The sequence below is a fragment of the Choloepus didactylus genome, chromosome 5, assembly GCF_015220235.1.
Source record: "Choloepus didactylus isolate mChoDid1 chromosome 5, mChoDid1.pri, whole genome shotgun sequence".
Taxonomy (NCBI): Eukaryota; Metazoa; Chordata; class Mammalia; order Pilosa; family Megalonychidae; genus Choloepus; species Choloepus didactylus.
In genome coordinates this window covers 25,982,908-26,003,837 of record NC_051311.1, presented here as the reverse complement: position 1 = coordinate 26,003,837, position 20,930 = coordinate 25,982,908, and the positions used below count along the sequence as shown (strand labels likewise).

General features: G+C 38.0%; 1 protein-coding gene across 5 annotated transcripts in view; it reads right to left on the bottom strand.

Moving 5' to 3' along the window:
- Positions 1–8,847: 8,847 nt before the first annotated feature.
- LARP4B (La ribonucleoprotein 4B) overlaps positions 8,848–20,930 on the bottom strand; it is a 132,120-nt gene continuing 120,037 nt past the window's right edge. For all 5 annotated transcript variants that reach the window (XM_037835683.1, XM_037835687.1, XM_037835685.1 and 2 more), the window contains 5 exons: positions 17,508–17,553; positions 16,013–16,177; positions 14,630–14,754; positions 14,438–14,546; positions 8,848–13,056 (listed from right to left, as the gene is read on the bottom strand). In XM_037835683.1, the coding sequence (XP_037691611.1) occupies positions 12,769–13,056; positions 14,438–14,546; positions 14,630–14,754; positions 16,013–16,177; positions 17,508–17,553 (733 nt within the window). In that variant the 3' untranslated portion in view covers positions 8,848–12,768. The remainder of the gene's footprint in view (positions 13,057–14,437; positions 14,547–14,629; positions 14,755–16,012; positions 16,178–17,507; positions 17,554–20,930) is intronic.

Genomic DNA, 20,930 nt, shown 5'->3' with positions numbered 1-20,930 from the left:
GAGGGTGCCCCCTCGTTGCATCCCTGTTGCACTCACCACACCTGCGCTTTTCCGGTCGCGCGTGGTCGAGCCCAGCCCCCATCCACTGGGTCCCAAAATGGCGGCGAGTCCCAAAATGGCGACTCTAGCAGTGAAAGCGGGGAAGATGATGGGTCGGAGGCCCGTAACTCTAGCGGGGAGGGGCAGGAGGAAGCTAGTACCACCTCCATAGCTAAATATAAAAAACTCAGTTTAAAACATTTAGAGAAATTAAAGAAGGCTGTGAATGATTATGGCGCTACCGCCCCCTTCACGCTCACCTTATTGGAAAGCCTCAGTGAAAAGGAACTTATTCCTAACGATTGGTCACACCTAGCCAAAGCCGCCCTGTCCGGCGGCGATTTCCTATTATGGAAGTCAGATTATGAAGAGCATTGCAAGAAGTATGCCTTATGCAATGCTCGAAAAAACACTTCTAAAACTTGGACATTAAAAAAATTTTTAGGTCAGAGCCCCTACCATCAAAATGATAAGCAAGCTCAATTCCCCCCAGGCCTCCTAACACAAATACAAACGGCCGCGCTTAGAGCATGGAAAAAGCTTCCACAAAAGGGTGCTGCCACTGCCTCTTTCGCTAAATTAAGACAGGGACCTGATGAACCATATACCGATTTCCTCAGCCGCCTGCAAAACATGGCTGAGCGTCTATTTGGGGCCAGCGAAAGCGAGAGTGATTTCATTAAACACCTGGCCTATGAAAATGCCAACGCTGCCTGCCAGGCAGCAATCCGCCCCTTTTGCAATACCAATCTTAATAATTACATAAAACTCTGTTCTGACATCGGGCCCACTCAAACTCTTGGAATAGCCATTGGTGCGGCCCTTCAAAACTTTGCAGCACAAACTAAGCCTCCAACATGCTATAACTGTAAGCAACCTGGCCATTTTTCAAAAAATTGCCCTGTTGTTTTTTCTCCATACCTCTTCACCCAGAAGACAGGCAATATTTCGCCTTTAGCGTCCCTCAAATCAATTTTCAGGGCCCTATGCCCCGGTTTCAATGGAAAGTCTTACCACAGGGCATGGCCAATAGTCCAACCTTGTGCCAAAAATTTGTCGCTGAGGCCATTAACCCTATCAGACAGCTATGGCCACAAATCTACATTCTTCATTACATGGATGATGTCCTATTAGCAGGTGAGGACGTAGATAAATTACATTTTTGCTTTCAAGACCTTCTTAAAAATTTAACAGCAAAAGGTCTTCAAATAGCCCCCGACAAGGTACAAACCTCAGACCCTTTTTCTTATCTAGGGTTCGAACTTTGGCACCAACAAGTTTTAACACCCCGCATTCAATTGCGAACCTCCCATTTGCTAACATTGAATGACTTCCAAAAACTCTTAGGAGACATTCAATGGCTTCGCCCCTACCTAAAACTACCCACTGAAACTCTTCTACCACTCTTTAATATTTTGAAAGGAGACGCAAGTCCCTCCTCTCCCCAAAGCGTAACTCCAGAGGCAATGCAAGCGCTTACCATCATAAATCAAGCTATCCAAAATCAAACTTGCTTTCAAATAAACTACCACCAGCCTTTAATTTTTATAATTCTTCATACAATTCACACGCCTACAGGCGTATTCTGGCAATCCAATTTAAAACAACCAAACGGGCGAGGCCACCCACTACTCTGGGTTCATCTCCCAACTACTCCAACAAAAGTGCTCTCGCCATACGTTGCTCTTATAGCTGCCCTCATAATTAAAGGCCGGCAAACTAGCCGCCAACTGTTTGGAAAAGATCCCGATTCCCTTATTGTCCCATACACCCAAGATCAAATCCATTGGCTTTTCCAAACCAGCGATGAATGGGCTATCGCATGCTCTTCATTCCTAGGCGATATTGATAATCATTACCCAAACCCCCCCTTGATAATAACCTCTCCAGGGAAGAAGCCTCTCCCTGAGAAAAATCTCTTTCTTTTCCCCTCCAGCGCATCAACACTCCAGCGACCTCACAACTCCTGCCGTAGCTGCCCCTGCCTGCGTGGGCACCAGGGGCCCACCCCCGTCGCCGCTCGACCCAGCCCTCCCTCAGAGAAGAACGCCCGCTGCAGCCTGCCCAGAACACGCCCAGCCTACGTGCAGCCGGCAACCAAAAAAGGCCCAACTTACAGGTTTGCCCCATCGCTAAGGCCACATGAACTATTAGCTCTTACTAATTGGCTCTCTGGCCTTGCTATTTGCGGCCGGGTTAGCTACTATTGCCCCAAAGGATTGGAATCTATTTGAAAAAGCCTTACTTGCTATAACATACCTGTGCATTGTGGGGTGCATTACCCTGCTGACCTCCTTCCCTTAACTAAAGGACTTAAGCCTTCATCAATACAACCATGTTAAGCCTACTACCACTCAAAATTGCCGCTTTATGCCTTCTCTTACCTAGTATATCGCATGGCAATCCTGATCGCAATTCCAACCCCCACCAGCCTTGGAAATGGACCCTTGCGCGATGGGAAGATTCCAAAATAATTCTTTGCAATACCACTGCAGGACGCCCCTCTTTTGTTTTTAATGCCACTGATCTGTTTCCCCCTCCTAATCCAAAACCTGTTGGTTATCCTGGCAGCCTTAATATACAGAATTATTACATGTGCCCATCCTCAAATCCTGGAAAACCGTACTGCAATTCCCCCTATGAGTACTACTGTGCATACTGGGGGTGTGAAACACTGGCCACTAGCTGGAAACCCTATGCCCCTGACAAATTTCTAAATCTTACAGAGGTCCCATATACTTGCCAAAACCCAGGCAACCACTGGTACGATAGGTACCTCTGTCCAAAAAAACTTATGCTCACCGTACTAGACCCTACTGATACCTCTTGGCTCATGGGTCGAACTTGGGGCTTCCGAATCTATTTAGCAGGATCCGACCCGGGATCTCTTATTCTAATAAAAAAAGAATTAGTACAGCAAAAACCATCTGCCATAGGGCCAAATGTGGTGCTCGCTCCCCCGCGCCCAACTACCCCTTCTCGCAAACCTGCTAATTCTTCCCCTACTACCAACCCAACATTGTCACCCTCAAGCTCTTCCGTAGAGCTTAACCCAATCTATAAATACTCCAAGCCACCTTTCTCTCTCTAAACTCCTCCCAGCCTAACCTTACTCGCAGTTGCTGGCTATGTTTCTCTATTAATCCCCCTTTTTATGATGCTGTAGCCCTTAATACCTCATTTAATATTTCTGACGAAGACAATCCTCCACAATGTCCTTGGAATGCAAATAGAAAAATCGGCCTTACTATGCAATCCGTTCTTCACTCTGGGCATTGTATTGGTAACATTTCCTCCTCCTTAAAAAAGGTCTGTGCACAGTCGTCCTTTCCAGAAGGTAAATTCTATATTCCCCCAATAGGGGCAAGATGGCTGTGCTCTTCCACGGGGCTTACTCCTTGCGTATCAGCAAAAGCCCTCACTGAAACAGGGGAAATGTGCCTCTTAGTGGCTGTGCTACCCCATGTCCTCTTCCATGCAGAGGAAGACCTTTATCACCACTTAACAGCACAACCTCCAACCATGCTAAGAAACAAAAGAGAAATTATCACGGCTGTCACTATTGCTTCTCTTTTAGGTATTGCTGGCCTAAGCACTGGAACCACCTCTATTATCCTCCACAACCAAGGCTTCTCCCACCTAAGAGCTGCTATAGACGAAGATTTAGCCCGCATTGAAACCTCCATCACCCATCTTGAAAAATCCCTTACGTCCCTATCGGAGGTTGTTCTCCAAAAGAGAAGAGGTTTGGATCTGCTTTTCCTTAAGCAGGGAGGGCTTTGTGCTGCACCAGGTGAGGAATGTTGCTTTTACGCTGACCATTCTGGCATAGTTAAAGATTCCATGACCAAACTTAAGGAAGGAATTGAAAACCGCAAACGTGAGCGAGAAACCCAAGGAAGTACCTCCTGGGGGCTCAACGGAATTCTCCCTTACCTCCTCCCTATATTAGGCCCCTTTATAACCATACTCCTTATAATATCTTTTGCACCTTGGGCCATAAAAAGAATAATACAGCTAGTTAAGGACCAAGTTGATTCTGCCCTAGGCAAGCCTATTCAAGTGCATTATCACCGGCTTCACCTCGCTGACCAAGGTGTGGATCCAGAAAACCTACCTGCTACCCACCCTTTCGGGTAAGAAAGCCCCCTCCTACGGGAGCAGCATATAACTCGAAAGTATGCTTCTAGCTTATGCTATGATTGGTACCACTGGGTGAGAGGCAAAGCACTGCAAAGGAGGGCCAAAGCAATTAAAGGCCATTTTCGAGCTCCTTGAGAAGTATGCCTCATTTGCATAGGGGTTCGCTCTGCACAAATTCCCCTCCCCAGAAAAACAGAGCCACAAACAACTTGGGGAATGAGGCCTCTACTTCCCCCAGCAGGTTAATGCCAAAAGAATGCTCGATCAGCATTCTTCCTCCATCCTTTTGAAAAACAAAGGGAGGAGATGTAGAGGGCGATTAAGGTAGCATGCATGAAGTCCACCTTCAGCTATATCGGAGATGTGCAACATGGCTGCCAGGGCTGATACAATAGCTTAAGTTACCCTCAGCCTTCTTTACGGAAGTAGTTTGCGCCAAAAGTGCTAGTTCGCGCCAAAAATGCTAACCCTACATCTGCCATCCGCCCTAGCAACAGCAGCCACCAATCCTAGACCGCCACGAGCCCTTGCTAGCCACTTCCCCTTCTCCTAGAGTATATATGCTCTGCCTCTTCAATAAAGTTTTGCAGCTTGATCAGAAACCTGTCTTGCTATCATTCTTCGCGTCTCTTGTCCCATACCATTCCTCCCTCACAGGACTCGGAGCTTCCGTTGAACGTCCCGCGGGCCGGGACAGATATGTGTATAAGGAAGCAAAAACCACCAGGATTCCCTGTTCTCTTGACTGGCTACAAGCCCATGAAATCTCAACTACATAGCCACCTGGTTTGCCCATTGTTTCACAACTCAGTTTCTTCAAAAAAGACATGGTAAACTCCATCTTTTGGTGCCAGGATACATCATAGGTCATGGGCAAATTACGGATTAGGTCTGGGGTTAGTTCCAAGTCACAATGACCTAGAAAATCCTTCAGTGGCTATGACAGGCATCATGAACTGTGGCAATCTAGTCCATCACCCCTTTAGTCTATTCCAGACTTATCTAGTCGTATTTTTTTTCCTTTTATAAAAAACTTTATCAAAAAATTAAAAAATCAAAAAAAACTTTCAAACAAAATAAAATGAATAAGAAAAAAAAAACCTAAAATAACTACATTGCTTCCAACATGTTCCTACCATACCACCCCCAAATTAACAAACCATAGTCATTTCAGAGCATTCCCATAACATTAAGTTTACCCTCCATAATTTATCTGTTCTTTTATTGTTCTCCCTTCACTAATTGCCATCTATCACTAGGTCCTCTGTATTCTACAATATAAACCATTTATTTTACATTTTTTTCACAGAGTTCACATTAGTGGTAACATACAGTCTCTCTCTTTTTGTGCCTGGCTTATTTCACTCATGTCTTCAGGGTTTATCCATGTTGTCATATGATTCACAACCTCATTCCTTCTTACTGCTGCATAGTATTCCATCGTGTGTATATATCTTTTGTTTATCCATTCATCTGCTGAAGAACATTTGGATTGTTTTGATCTCTTGGCAGTAATGCCACTATGAACATCAGTGTGGAAATATCTGTCTATGTCACTGCTTTCATATTTTCTGGGTATGTATCGAAAAGTGAAATTGCTGGATTGAAGGGTAACTCGATACCTAGTTTTCTAAGGAACCGCTGACTGTCTTCCAGAGTGGCTGCACCATTACACAGTCCAACCAACAATGAATGACAGTTCCAATTTCTCCACATCCTTTCCAGCATTTGTAGTTTCCTGTTTGTTTGATGGCAGCCATTCTAAATGGTGTGAGATTGTATCTCATTGTGGTCTTAATTTGCATCTCCCTAATAGCTAGTGAAGCTGACATTTATTCCTGTTTTTTTGACCATTTGTATTTCCTTTTCAGAGAACTGTCTTTTCATAACTTTTGCCCATTTTATAATTTGTTTGTACTGTTGTTGAGTTGTAGGATTTCTTTATATATGCAAGATATCAGTCTTTTATCAGATACATGATATTTATTCCCATTGAGTTGGTTGCCTCTTCATCTTTTTGACAAATTCCTTTGAGGTACAGAAGCTTTTAATTTTGAGTAGTTCTCCTTTATTTTTTCTGTCATTGCTTGTGCTTTGGGTGTAAGGTCTAAGAAGCAACCTCCTAATACAAGCTCTTGAAGATGTTTCCCTACATTATCTTCTAGGAGTTTTATGGTACTGATATTGAGGTCTTTGATCCTCTTTAATTTTTGTGTAGGGTGTGAAGTAGGGGTCCTCTTTCATTCTTTTGGATTTGGATATCCAGTTCTCCCAGCCCCACTTGTTGAAGAGACTGTAATAATTTTTTGGGAGGCCTTAAAAACAGACTTCTGGGCCCCTCAGCTGGAAATCATTCATAAGTCTGGTGCCAGAAACCTGATTTTAAAAAGGCACAAGCACAAGCTATCTCTTAAGATGGGGTAAGTTAGGAAACACTGTTCTCCTCATTGCTGACTACAAGCAGCCCTCAAAGTTTACCTGTTTTACATTTAAATGCCCCAGGCTTTTGGACAGTATAATTTGAAGAGTCCCTCATGGACTGAATATACCTTTATATATTAATCTAGCACACACAGGCATGCAACTTTAAGTTATGCAACGTAGCTGCTATGGCTGAAAGTAAATCTGGTTTTGGATGAAACAGCTTGCGGGCCCTGGCCTGTGCAGAAGGAAACCCACTCTCAGTGCCATCACTGATCTCTTGGAACGCTCCCATCATCAGTCTCTGACAGAACAGTGTTCATTCTTCCTTCTTCATGGAAAAGCCTTACCTCTGTCTGTTCTGCAAACTCTTACTCATTCTTCAAGATTCATCTAACAGAGATCCTTCTCTCTAAAACCACCTCAAGCCTCTGTGGATCAAATTGACCATTCTTTCCTGTTTGACTTCATGGAATATTGTTCATGATTCTACTTATTCATCATACTTCAGCAAAAACAACAGGACTACTCAGATTTCCTAGCCTAAGCAACAGCCTTCTGACACACTACCCTAGTTGTAATTTTACATTTCTGTGGCCAACTAGACTGCAAGCTCCATGAGGATAGGGCTATTCCTATACGGGCATTCATTCTAAGCACCCAATGTGGTAGACATAATGTTCAGTAGTATCTCTAGCACCTAACTAACTATCTGTTGGAGCAGAAATTGTACAAATGCTTGGAAAGTGAATGATGAGGTCCTTGTACAAGTCACCTAAATACTCTTTGCTGTGTCCCTTTCTTGATTCACTGCCTCACCTCCTCTCCCACCTCTCCATGGTAAACTAGGAGTAAATTTTTGAAGAAAAAATCATTTACATCCTAATCTAAGTAGACCAACATTTTTCTTGGATCAGAAAATGGTTTGTCAGTTCTGGCAATATGCCATATAATGAACTGTAAAAAATTTATTAAAACATATGGATATACCAAGAAGAGAACATGCCTTGGCTAGCTTACTGGCCCAAGATGAGATATATGAAAATTTATTAAAACATATGGCTTAACCTGGTCTAGATTAACCAACCTAGATCTGACACACAGATCTAGGAAAGCCACCTAACTATGCCTAGAGTTCATCAGCCAATCTATAGATATAAGAGAAATAATAAAGGATTATAATTTTAAGCCACTTAGATTTGGGGTGGTTTGCTATGCAGAAATGGCAAATCACTAAATCAGCCCACTTCTTTTCAAATTCCCTATGCACAGATAATATGTGGTCAATAAATACTTCATAATGTAATACACATTTATTGAACATCTATTATGAAACAGACATGGTACTAAAACAGGGAATATAATGATGATGAAGATGGGCATAATCCCTGTCCTCATGGAGCATATTTGATTACAATTTTGATGAAGAGTTAAGAATAATGAAGGAAATTTTAGCAACACAGAATTAAATGCTACAATATCAGTAAAGAAACAGAAATACAGACAGCAGAGGATAGAGAACCTAAAGATCCATGCATGTATGGGAACACTGTAAATAAAAAAAGAAGCCTTATAAATCAGTGGAGAAATAATGAGCTAATTAATAAGTGATTTTGGAAATGGGAACTTTCCATATGGCAGTAAGTAAAACTGGGTTCCTACCTCAGACCTTACACATGAATCAATCAATTCCTGATGTATTAAAGATATATAAATACATATGAAAGGAGATTATGACTCTGTACTAGGGAAAGACTTCTTTAAACAAGACCAGGAAACTCACACCATAAAGGAGAAGATTGATAATTTTACTACATAATAATTAAAAACTATAAAAGATAACCTAAAAAAAGGTATGACAACTGGCAAGTTGGGAAAAAATATTTGTAATATATACAACAGACAAAGAGTTAGCAGCCAGAATAAATAACAATTCAGTAAGAAAAAGAAAACCCAATGGAATGATGGGAAAAAGATATAAATAGGTAATTCTTAAAAGAAAATCAGTCAATTAACATCTTAACCAGATTGTTCACCCACTAAATTATCATCCATTTTCAGCCTTTTACTAGAGTTGCCATTACCATTATTTAGGTATAAATCAATTAATTTTTGAGACTTCCTCCTACCAACATTCATGCATGATCTGAAAACCATGATGATCCAACATCAAATGCAAATGACTTTATGTAGACGCCTTATCCAATTTTCACAGAAGAAATAAAAAATCCTGACACGGGAGTATTTTATTTTGTAGTAAATCTTGGATTTAATGGACTTTTCTCATGAATACTTGATTGGAATGCTTACTCGCAATACCTTAAAATATCAAGCCAACTGGGGAAAGTCGCTTATGCTATAGTCAACGTACATGTATGCTGAGGAGCCTTTATAATTCAAACAAGTTTGAGGCAACCCATTTTCCATTCTCATGTACACTGATGAGACAAAGTATTTTTTTAGAAGATGCAGTCTTGAAGAAAATTTTAATTAAACAAAATCAAAAGAAAAACTGAACAGTGCCTAAATCTTTATTTTTCATAACCTACATTTGTTTTCAAATTAGACAGTTTTACACTGAATGACACAAAAGGAAACTTAAATTACCAATAGTTTACATGTAAGCTTGATTCCAGTCTTAATGAAAAGAAGTAGAACAAAAACAAAAACCCTCAAAAAATTCCACATTACACTCCCATTTTGTGAATTGGCAGCTGATAGCACTCCCCTTCAATCTTCGATTGTCTGCTGCTTTCAGTGTAATAGGTTACAAAGCACATAAAATCCTTAACTATAGCTAGCTGAAGGGAAATATAAAGAGAGGTATGCACCATTAGTCACCTGTTGCCCTTGTGATAAAGTGAACCAGTTTTTAAATGTAAACTGCAGAAATCTTGACAAATACAGCAACATAAGAAGTTTTTTTTGCCACCCGCTAGTGACAAACAGTGATGCAATTATGGGAAGGACTGATCAAAAACATCATGACATTAACTCTTAAAAAGCAACTATTCTACTTTAAATTCATTTCTGGTGAAACAGGGCCAGATCTTATATTTCCAAATGGTAAGTATCATCACACAATTTTACAAGTTAAAATGTTATTTGTGATTGCTGTATCTCTGCTTCTACAACTTGAGATACTGCTGGGGGAAAGGAAAGAAAAATTTAAAAAATTTATGAAAGATTCATATTACCTGTGTGTAACATAGCAACAGCCTGCATGCACCATCACAGCTTTCTATTGTGATTACTCCCATTTTTGTCTGACTGGAAAAATCTCAAAGTAATATCAGGAAGTTTTTTGTTTGTTTGTTTTGGACATTAAACAGTTACTATTTGGCATATAATCTTTACTTAATTAAAAAGAATATAAAAAATCACATCAGAGCAAGGTTTCAACTCTTGATGCAATAGACTGTTGCTGGGTAAGCAGTAACTACAGTGTATTGACCTAGTACAAATGGCAGCAGAATACATTAGAACAGCACAACACACCCTGCTGGTCTCAATATATTATCTTATAATGTACCAGTTCACTATAATGACTAGCTGTACACTGTTGTTATTGTAAGTGATGACCTTTTATTTTCCTGTTTGCAGCTGTTGAGATTTAAACTTTCAGCTGACAAACAAAGCAAATAACTACAGTTGGCTTTAACCATATACAAATCAAGCTGCAATATTCACTGCCTTCAGGGGAAAGGATTTATCATTATTAAAAACCAAAGACTTGGCTCAATAGAGTTTGTAATTTTGGTCATGAAGATGCCTGACAACATCTCGTTTCCTCCTCTACAAAGATTACAATATTAAGGATTCACTAGATCTTAAGAGTTTGCCTTTCCAACTCTTTTTATAGTGTTCATTACTTTGGGTTAGAAAGGTCAATTATTTCTGATTTTTTAGCTAACGATTTGACAACGACAAAGAAATAAATCACCATATTCCTTTTACAGGCATTTGAAAAATATTACCACTGTATGTATTTCTAAGTAATTGTATAATGACAACTAGTCTGAATGAAATGGCCAAATGTAGCAGCCGTGTATTCCTCTGGCAAGATAAATGATGCTCTTTACTTTCACCTGAAAATAGCACCAGTTACTGGTTTCCACATTATACTTCAAAACCTTTTCAAATTAGATAAAATACATACTTTTTAAGAGAGTATGGAAACAAATATTTGAAGGCTTTTAATAAGACTTTCCATTTCCCTTTTGCAGTGAAGAGGCAGAATCAGTTCAACACACCAAAGTATAAGAGAAAAAGAAAAAAGAGTCAACAAATTAAAATAAAATTCAAACCACAACATTTAGTTTATCTACATCCAGCTCAACATCAACATTTATAATATATCAATAATTTTTATCTGATTTTTCTCTTCAGGGTACCTTTTCAATATGTTCTGATTATTTACAACTGTACAGGCAAAGCCACACTTCCAAGTGCACATATTTAATACAGTATTGACTATTTGCATTTACAGGATTTTCAACAATCTGAAAAAAGATCAACTGTTTAAGATCTTTAAGGTATATTACAAAAACTACTGCTAGTTCTTGTACTACAGTATGCTTACTCAGTAAAACTAGAGACAACAGATCTGCACAGTCACTGAGTAACTCTGTAATCCACTCATGCCAACCCAGGGGGCCGGGCTCCATTAACTCTAAGCTGTCTTATACAAAAGTTAAGGCAAAGTCATTTTCAAGTTTAAATAAAATTCAAGTCTTTAAATATTGGATGGAAATAATTTTCTTTAAAAAAAAACTCAGTCTTGTTAAATAACATTTTGTGGAATAAACTGTATGGTTACATTTAGCAGGAAATCTTATTTTAATGTTTGCTACTTAGAATACTTAAAGAAAAAATTTAGGCATTTTAAAACAAAAATAATTTATATTTAACTTTATTAGAAACTTGCTAAATTTAGTGCATCCTCGTCCTTTAGAAGTGTAACACTTCTAGAAGTGAATCAATGAGAAACCTCATCTTGGAGGTAAAGAGAGCCAGGATTTTCATCCTCCACCACTGAAAGGTGGGAGTTGGGGGCGACCACAAACACCATTCTTTCACGATTAAATAGCTTTTAAATCCATGTGCCAATACAGAGGTACAGGAAGACGTCAACGTAGAGCTGACTAAAATATGGACTCTTTCAAAGAGTACTTGGGGGAAATGTTGACATAAATCTACATACAGCGTGAGCACTAGGTAGGGGAAACCACAAAGTAAATGGGGACTTCTTCATCTTCCTTACCAGCACAAAAAGTGTGCCAACTCTCAAGTTATTAAAATGACGTTATGGTACAATTTTGTGGTAACATGTCAATGGGCAAGAAAGTTTATATTTTCATTTAAATCCTATTCACAATGTGCTTTGAATTTATTTTACATAATAGCCATTTTAAACTGGAGTGAGAAGCTGGTTACTTGCTTGCAGTACATCAAAACTAAAATGTTTCAGAAGACCTCTCTATGGTGCTTTCTGCAGGTCCATTTTGCCCAAAGACCAAAAAAGGATTACATATTTTAAAAAACAAGACTAAAACCTCCTGTTAGCAGTTTAAATGAAAAGTACAAGTTCCTATGCCAGTGTGTCAAAACAATCTAATAATATTTACCCCTTTTTAAAGGTTGTATTTACCAGTGTAATCTTGTACACTAGTACTAATTGTCCTCAGCCCTCATCAGTCTGCTTTGACATTTTTAAAGACTTGCAGACCAATTAAAAAAAAAAAAGAAAAAAAAAGTAGTAGCATAGTTCTGCTTAATTTAGAAAAACTCACTATGCATAGCTTGCATTCATAGCCACATGAAGGCTTAATAAAAAAACATCAATTTGCTAGGACAAATGCATTTTCTATCCTGGAAAAACAAAAACAAAAACAAAAACAAAAAAAAACCCCAGACATATGCATCACCTCCAGTTAAGCACCAACCTAAAAAAAGGTTTATATCAATTAAATCCTGAAAAATCATTTTTTTTTTTCCCGAGAGAGAGAAATCAACTCACAGAAGAAAAATAACTTGTAGGTATTTCATATGCCTCACATACACTGCAAGCTCCTAATCAGCAACTCATTCTCTGTACTGAGTGGGGACAGTGTTCATTTGTGGTTCAATAGAATTCTTTTGCAAACCCTGCCAAACGTATGATTTTCACTGAGGAGACTTTGGAGGTGTGTTCTGTTCTCGATTTAAACGCTTCCCAATGGCTGGAGGAGAGGATCTGCGTCCCAACTGCCTTCTCTGATCTTTGGGTTGTCCTGGATTTGACTTCAGAGGAGGGGGTTCTCTGTATCTCTCCAATGGTTCAGTGGGCTTCTTTTCTTCTTTTGCACAACTGACAGTATTTGGCTTTTGTTCTTTTGGGGGTTGCAATGGGGAAGAAGGAGGCTCTTTACTTGTTCTCTGACAGATCTCTGCGTAGCTAGGTTTTCGCAATTCCTGGGAAGCAGAAATAACGTTGGAATTACATGCATAAAATGATGTCTCTAGTAACTCAGTTTTCATATTCACAAGGGTTTGTGTTTTTATAAAGAATTCATAAAATTCTACAATTAAATTTCCTCAGTAGCACAACTTTCCATCTAAGATACTTTAGAACTATCTTTTTAAAATGCATAAAATTAGATAAGGGATAGAGATGAAAAGTGCTGACTGAACTCTTTCCAACATTTAGCCTTTAAAATTCTTGAGCTCTATGGAAGCATAAAAGGAGCCATAAAGAAAAAAGGGATACCCCTAGAAAAAGATACAAAATCAAACATACTGCTTTTTCTTATCCCACACTTCCTTTAGAATATAGAACCACTCAATACAATAACATGGCCCCCCCACGAGTGCTCAATAAATGCAAACATGATTCAACCGTCCTCCACTTACAAATTAAGTTCAAAAATTGTTTTTTATTAAATTTTATTTTTAACATATTTCAACCCCCAGAGAGAGGAAGTGTGGGTTCAAAAAAGGTAAAGACAGAGGGAAAAACTTCTTTTAAAAAGTTTACAAGGGTCTTCAGGTAAGGTAAAGCATTAAGGATATATAACAGAGGAAAAGGGAAAAATTTAAAACATTTCCTCTATAAAAACAATTTTTAAAATTAAAGTAATTTTAACCTATTTAAAAAAAATTTTTTTAAAAGACTCAAACTCTATGGATGGCAAAGGCTTAAAACCCAAATTTCAAGACAAAAGCTCAGCTAAATATCAACTTGAGGACAACAATAATCAAATTTTAAAAAGACCTGATTTACCAAAAAGGTAAACTACCAGAAAGGAAAAATAAGTGGAATTTAGATCTGTTGTAATCAATAGAATTGGAGGATGAAATAAATGTAGAGATTTAAAATATTAGTAAAATATAGGAAAGAATGGAAACACTTTAGAATAATTTATCTACTTTGACCCTTATAATAACTTTGGGTAAGCAGGACTGAATGGTAGTGCCACCCCATTTTATTTTTATTATCTGTTATATTTAATTATTTATAAACATATATTTACAGCAAATGTTTTGATCATAAATTCTATGGAAGAATAGGAGTTGAACTATTGTTACTACTCAGAAAGACAGCCTATCAAATAATACTGAAATAAAAGGAATCTGTGGGTTGTGATAATGAGAACTAACCAGAGTAGCTGAAAATTATTAGCGAATAACCAGGATATTTTGCACAGGAAACATAACATGTATAAACACAAATAAAAACCCATCAAATTTGATTTTATTAAAAAAAAGCTGATATAGAAGGGAGAAAGAGTTACATGCCTTTTTACCATACCCAAGAGACTTTGTGACTTAAAATAAATATGTACTAGTTACTTACTGTGGCAGCTCCGTTAACTTGCACTGATTTGCAAGCAGTAGTAGTAAGGGTAGAAGAAAGCCTTTCCATACTTTGTGTTTCCCTCTGCTTTTCTACAACCTTGGAATCCCTGTAAAATATTCCCAATATTTGAATTTCATTAACCATTCCAAACTAGTAAATCCAAAGCATGTGTAGAATATTAATACTTACTCAGGTAAACGGGGTGGGGAAGGAGATCTTTCATATGTTGCTGATACAGCACAAGAAACTGGCAGTGAAGGCTCTCTAGGGATTACTGCAGGAATAGTGTTTGTACTTGCATCCACAATGAGATTCTTAAAATAATTTTAAAAAATAGGTTTTATAATATGGTAAAGAAAAATAAGTTAGATTTTTTCCCTATTCTGTGATGAGCTAAAAACTCAGAAATTACTGTTTTGTAGTTAAAGATTTAAAACAATTTAAAGGCATGCCAAATTTAATATGATTGTTAGTATAAAATACAAATTTTGGAAAGCACTCAACCTCCAAGATTAAAAACAGGAACAGTAACTACCTACCTACATGAAAAAAATTAAATATTCCCATGACTTTGTAGTCTAAAGACTAAGGAACAGGAACAGAGAAATTATAGTATCCATTGTAGTAGTTCTGAACTGCGGCTGTAGTGGGGAAAATTTTCCCAAAATCTGAAATTTTCCCAAAATTCAGATGCCATGGGGTTTCTGATTCATTAAATGTAGGGTGTAGTAGACTAGGTGGTGGTGGTGGTATTTATGTTTTGAAAAAAAATAAAAAATAAAAAATAAATAAAGGTACATAGGTGATTCTGAGGTACTGCCAAGACTGAGAATTGCTGGTATAAGAGATGCATGTTAACATGACACTGCTCAAACAAGTTGTTCCTGGGCACTTATGGATAGCTAATAATTGGGCAAGAAATTGACTATTTGTACTTTCCAGAGTCTTCAAAAATTAATCCTGGCAATAGGACAAATCCTCCTTCAACTCATTAACTATATTAGAATACAGAAGAAATACAGGAAACTAATAACCCTTTCACTTCTGTAACTCAACATTAGAATTATAATCATTGCAGACAGGTGAAAGCAAACAGTTCGGTAGAGTTCACCAAAAGCTATCAAGATTACAGTAAAATTACTGTGGGCTTCTTGCTACTTATGTCATATAGATGACTAAAAATTATATTATTTCTGGTATAATTCAGGTTCTTCTGTTACAGTGCGTTGGCATGTAAAATAAAAGGCAGGTCCTTAATAGCAACAATAAAAATGCAATATAAGTTTTTGGATGAGAGAAAGAATCTGACAAGTACACAGCAAGGTAATTAAGAGACTATGGACTTGGGCATTACAATCCTCTAGGTTCAACTCTGATTTTACCACTCAAAATCTACATGACCTCTGCAAATAGCCTCCTTAAGCCTCATCTGTCAAGTGGAGATAATACCTACTTCATAGGATTTTTCTGAATATTAAAAAAATGTGTATAAAGAGCTCAGCAAAGTGCCTGGCACAAAATCAGTGCTTAATAAATGTTAGCAATTATTAAGAGTTGTAATATATATCTTACCCTTTCTTTTGATGATCCTATTATCAAGCTAGATAGTCTGTTTTCAAATAAATCCTCTGTCTTCAAATTGCCTGCAGCTCCAGGCAAAGGAGGAAAGTTGGATAACCCTAATTCAAAGCTAGGGGATGGAGGCTTTGGTGGCGTTGGAGACTGAGTTTGACTCCTCTGTAACAAAAATGATAGGCCATAAAGTTAAGACAAATGTAAAAAGTCATTATCGTACTAAGAGATATATCAGAGAGGTATGGTAAATAATCTAGTTCCTAAAATTTTCTGATTTTTTCATGTATCTGAGAAAAAAAAAACATAAATGTCTTTAAATAAGCAATAGACAGATAATTCAACCATACGTCATTAACTAACTGAAGGTCATTTATTAGGCAACCTCAACAATCTAGAACAGAGCTGTAAAATGGAAATATCAAGACTACTGATGGCTGAAGTCTGTATCACAAAATATATTAAAAAATTAATATAGTGTTGATAGAGATTCTTTCAGAAAATCCAGATTATCTGCTTTCCCAGTCCACAAAGGCAGTTAACAGAAACTGGGGTAGGAAACAGGTAGGCACACTGAAGTAACAAAGTTGCAGCTAAAAATTAAGGGAAGCTATAAAATAACTCAAACCCAACTAAACAAAAATTAGAACAGAGTGAGTCTAAATAATAACCTTATTCATCAACAGACGATAGCTGTATTTAACAAACCACAAGGTATTTAACAAACCAATAGCTGTAATCTAAGTCATAAAGGAAATATTAAAGAAATATATATATACTACTCTCTACTCCCTACCACCTAAGGTAAGAAATTTTTACAATAATTCCCACTAAAGAAATGGTTTCACAAAAAAGGGGAGGGGGTGAGAAAGGGCTTCAGTTATCTGAAAATTAACTTACTGAAGCACATATTTTAAATAATTATATAAAAATAATGTATTAGACAACAGATTCTTAGTCTAACTTCAAAAAAATAAACGCAGCTTAATAACATCAGAATGTAATTTATAAGCCCAAGCCCTCAGGAGAAAGTAATAAATTTTTATTGAAAAAATACCAATCAACTTGCTTTAACAAACTGGAAGTTATTTTGTAAATAGTCAGTTTCTTGGGTGAAGGATACAAGAAACAGAAAGGGAAAATGAGTTTATATTTAGGCATGATACCAGTATTTTTTGAAGTTGGGAATGGTGAGCTACTTTGACTAGATAGCAATGCCAACATTTCCCAGGAAGATTATTCCTTATTTTAACAAAACCTAGGAAAAAATCTGTCAAAACTCAAGTACAAGCAGGCTGAAGCATAAAATGGATCCAATTTGACAAAAATTCCACTAAATATTTTGGGCATCCCTGCCTGTTACCACTTTAAAAGAAAAACTCTTTTGAAATACTCATTTTCATGACTTAACCATAATTTAAAATTAAATCTTGTAAAGAAACTAAAAATTAGATTTAAATGTCTTGTAAAAGGGTCACATGCTTTATGTACTCACTGTAAACTTGTCCTCCCTTTTCTTACGATAGCCAAAAGAATTTTTCCTAATGGAATGGAAAGCAAGAAACTGTTAATTTTTCCCAGTTGGAAAATTTTTCTTTAAGTGCATGTATATGAACACACATTCAAAGAAAACCGTCAACTCAGTTTTTATTACTTTGCAATCTTTCAAAGATGGCTTTGATTCTAAAATCCCAACCTGAGAAGTATAAACAAAACAAAATTTATAGTAAAGGACTAATACTGATGCGTACATAGGTAAACAAACAAACGAAAAAAACACTTATTGGATTTCTAACATTCAAAATTAGACCTATTTGCAAGCATGGCATCCATTGGCTTACTCTGCATATTAAAAATACATTTATTTACTGACTCCTTCATGCCAGGCACTGAGGACACTAAGATAGCTAAGACCCTTTAATTGCCCTTGAGGGGCTTACATGGTCTAACAAGTCCCCTGTTCATTTCAATTTATGATTTTTATTTTATCACTTTGTCATTTCAACTGAATGCAGACAGTTCCCAGAGGGCCTTTTTTTTTTTTTTTTTAATGAACTGGAAAGGAGTTTAGAAATAACCTTAACTGATCCCTTCATTTTACAGATAACTAAACTCTCTTGCCCAAGATGGCATAACTAATTAGAATGATGAACTCAGATCTCTGAACTTCTCTGCCAAACAGGGATACTATAGGGAGCCTCTGGAAGCACACAGAAGAAACAAAAGTGCAAACATTTAGTATTTTGGAGCAAAGCCATGGCCTCTTCACAGCTAACTTTTCTCATTTTGAGAAGTATTTCCTGGCTTTCGAGTGGGCCCTAACAAAGACTAAACACCTTGTAGGATAAAAAGTCACCATAAGACTTAAACTACCCACCATGAATTGGATACTGAACCAAAAAGCTGGCCATATGTAATAGCAATCCATCATCAATAGAAATAGCATATAAAAGATTGGGATCAAACAGGTTTGGAAGACATACATAACCTACATGAACTGAGAGCTCAGACTTCTGATTAATCACTGCCTCCTTGCTTTCAATTCAAACCTCTGGCCTCATAGAAAATCTCTTATCTCCATCTGAATAAGGAGAAAAAATTCTGAACCTTGGTTACAGATCATTTTGCATAATATGCTAGATGACTGTAGCATTATCACCAATCAGAGGTGCTCCTGAAAATCAGTGGTGAAGGGTAACCTTCCCAGTGGACAGAACTTTAAACAATATACTGTGTCCAGACTCAGAAATGTCTGGTTTACAGTGATTCATGAGCAAGGGAGCTAAAAATGTGGTTCGATGAGAGACTTGCAAAGAAAAGGACTGAAAAACTGGTGACAAGGGAATCTTGAGAAGAGATATGTGGATGGTCCTTTTGCAAAGGGATAGTGTATGAAGATATTTGTGTTGCATAGGACTGCTTGCCTAAAGGCATTCACTATAGAAGAGACCTTCAATAGTCAGGTGAAAAGACAGTATGTTTAGTCCCTTTCCCCAGTTACCCTAGGTATACAGTAGCCACCACAGGAGGATGAAGCAATGCCTGGGTTCAACAACATGGACTTCCTTTACCACCATTCACAATTCTTATATAAAAGTTAAGGAGTATATGTTACTAGAATAAAAATTTAAAACAAAACAAAGCAGGACTGTACAACACAGTGAACCCTACTGTAAAGAATGGACTACAGTTAACAGTACAATTATAAAAATGTTCTTTCATGAATTGTGTGCCAGTTTGAATGTATTATGTTCCCTCAAATGCCATTATCTTTGGTGTAGTCTTGTGTGGGCAGACCTATCAGTGTTAATTAGATTGCAATTCTCTGAGTGTTTCCATGGAGATGTGCCCCACCCAACTGGGGGTGATGACTCTGACTGGATAATTTCCATGGAGGTGTTGGCCTGCCCATTCAGGGTGGGTCTGAATTAAATCACTGGAGCCATATAAATGAGTCGACAAACAGAAGCAACTCAGTGCAACCGTGAGTGACCTTTTGAAGAGGAGCTACAGCGAAGAGGGACACTTTGAAGAATGTACTAGAACTCAGAGAGGAGCTTCAGCTTACAGAGACACTTTGGAGACGGCCTTGGAAAGCAGACTTCTGCTCCGGAGAGGCTAAGAGAGGACAAATGCCCCGAGAGCAACTAAGAGTGACATTTTTGAGGAGCTGAAGCCTAGAGAAGAACGTCCTGGGAGAAAGCCATTTTGAAACCAGAACTTTGGAGCAGATGCCAGCCATGTGCCTTTCCAGCTAACAAGAGGTTTTCTGGACACCATTGGCCATCCTCCAGTGAAGGTACCCGATTGCTGATGTGTTACCTTGGACAGTTTATGGCCACACTATGGACACACTATGTAACCAAATAAACCCCCTTTTATAAAAGCCAATACACCTTTGGTGTTTTGCATTCTGGCAGCATTAGCAAACTAGAACAAACCATAACACACATACCACATTAATGCAAGGTGTTAAATAGGGTGGTATATGGGAACCCTGTATTTTATGCACGATTTTCCTATAAACCTAAAACTCCTCTAATTTAAAAAAAAATTAAAGAACGTGTTATAGATTGAATCATACACCCCACAAAGACACATTTATGTCCTAAACCCTGGTCCTGTAAATAGGATCTTTGAAGATGTTAGTTAAGGTGAAGCCAAAATGAATCAGGGTGGTCCTTAATCCAATGAGTGAGAGAGATGGCCTCCTTATGGAGGCAGAGACTGAATTATGGATTGCCTGCTGTCAAGCTACCACCAGAATGCTACATCTGCAGATGCCCTGACTTTGGACTTCCAGCTTCCAAAACTGTGAAACAATAAATTCCTGTTGTCTGAACCAATGAGTATGTGGTGCTGTGGTGGTTTGGAGCTATGTACCCCAGAAAAACATGTTCTTAAAATTAATCCATTCCTGTGGTTGTGAACCCATTTTAGGAAGGACCTTCTGATGAGGTTACTTTAGTTAAGGTGTGGCCCAACTCAGTCAGGATGGGTCTTAATCCTATTACTGGAGTCATTTATAAGAAAAATGACATAAAAAGAGAAAGTCACAGAGGAAGCAGCCAGAAGTTGAACATCAGTGGAACCTGGAAGAGAAGGGAGAGGCCAGAAGAGGCCATCATGTACATTCCCATGTGACAGAGAAGCCCAAGACCAAGGATCAAAGGCAGCTACCAGAATACCAGTTTTGAAAAGAAAGCGTTGTCTTGACACCTCCACTTTGAAATTCTCCTAGCCTCAAACCATGAGCCAATAAAAACCCACTGTTTTAGCCAACCCATTATAAGGTATTTGCTTGAGCAGGAAAACTAAAACAGGTACTTTGTAACAGATTATTCAGGTGGGAGCATGACTCCCTTGTTCCGGAGGCAGCAAGAGTGTCTTCGTTTGCATAAAATTTGCATCCTGTTAG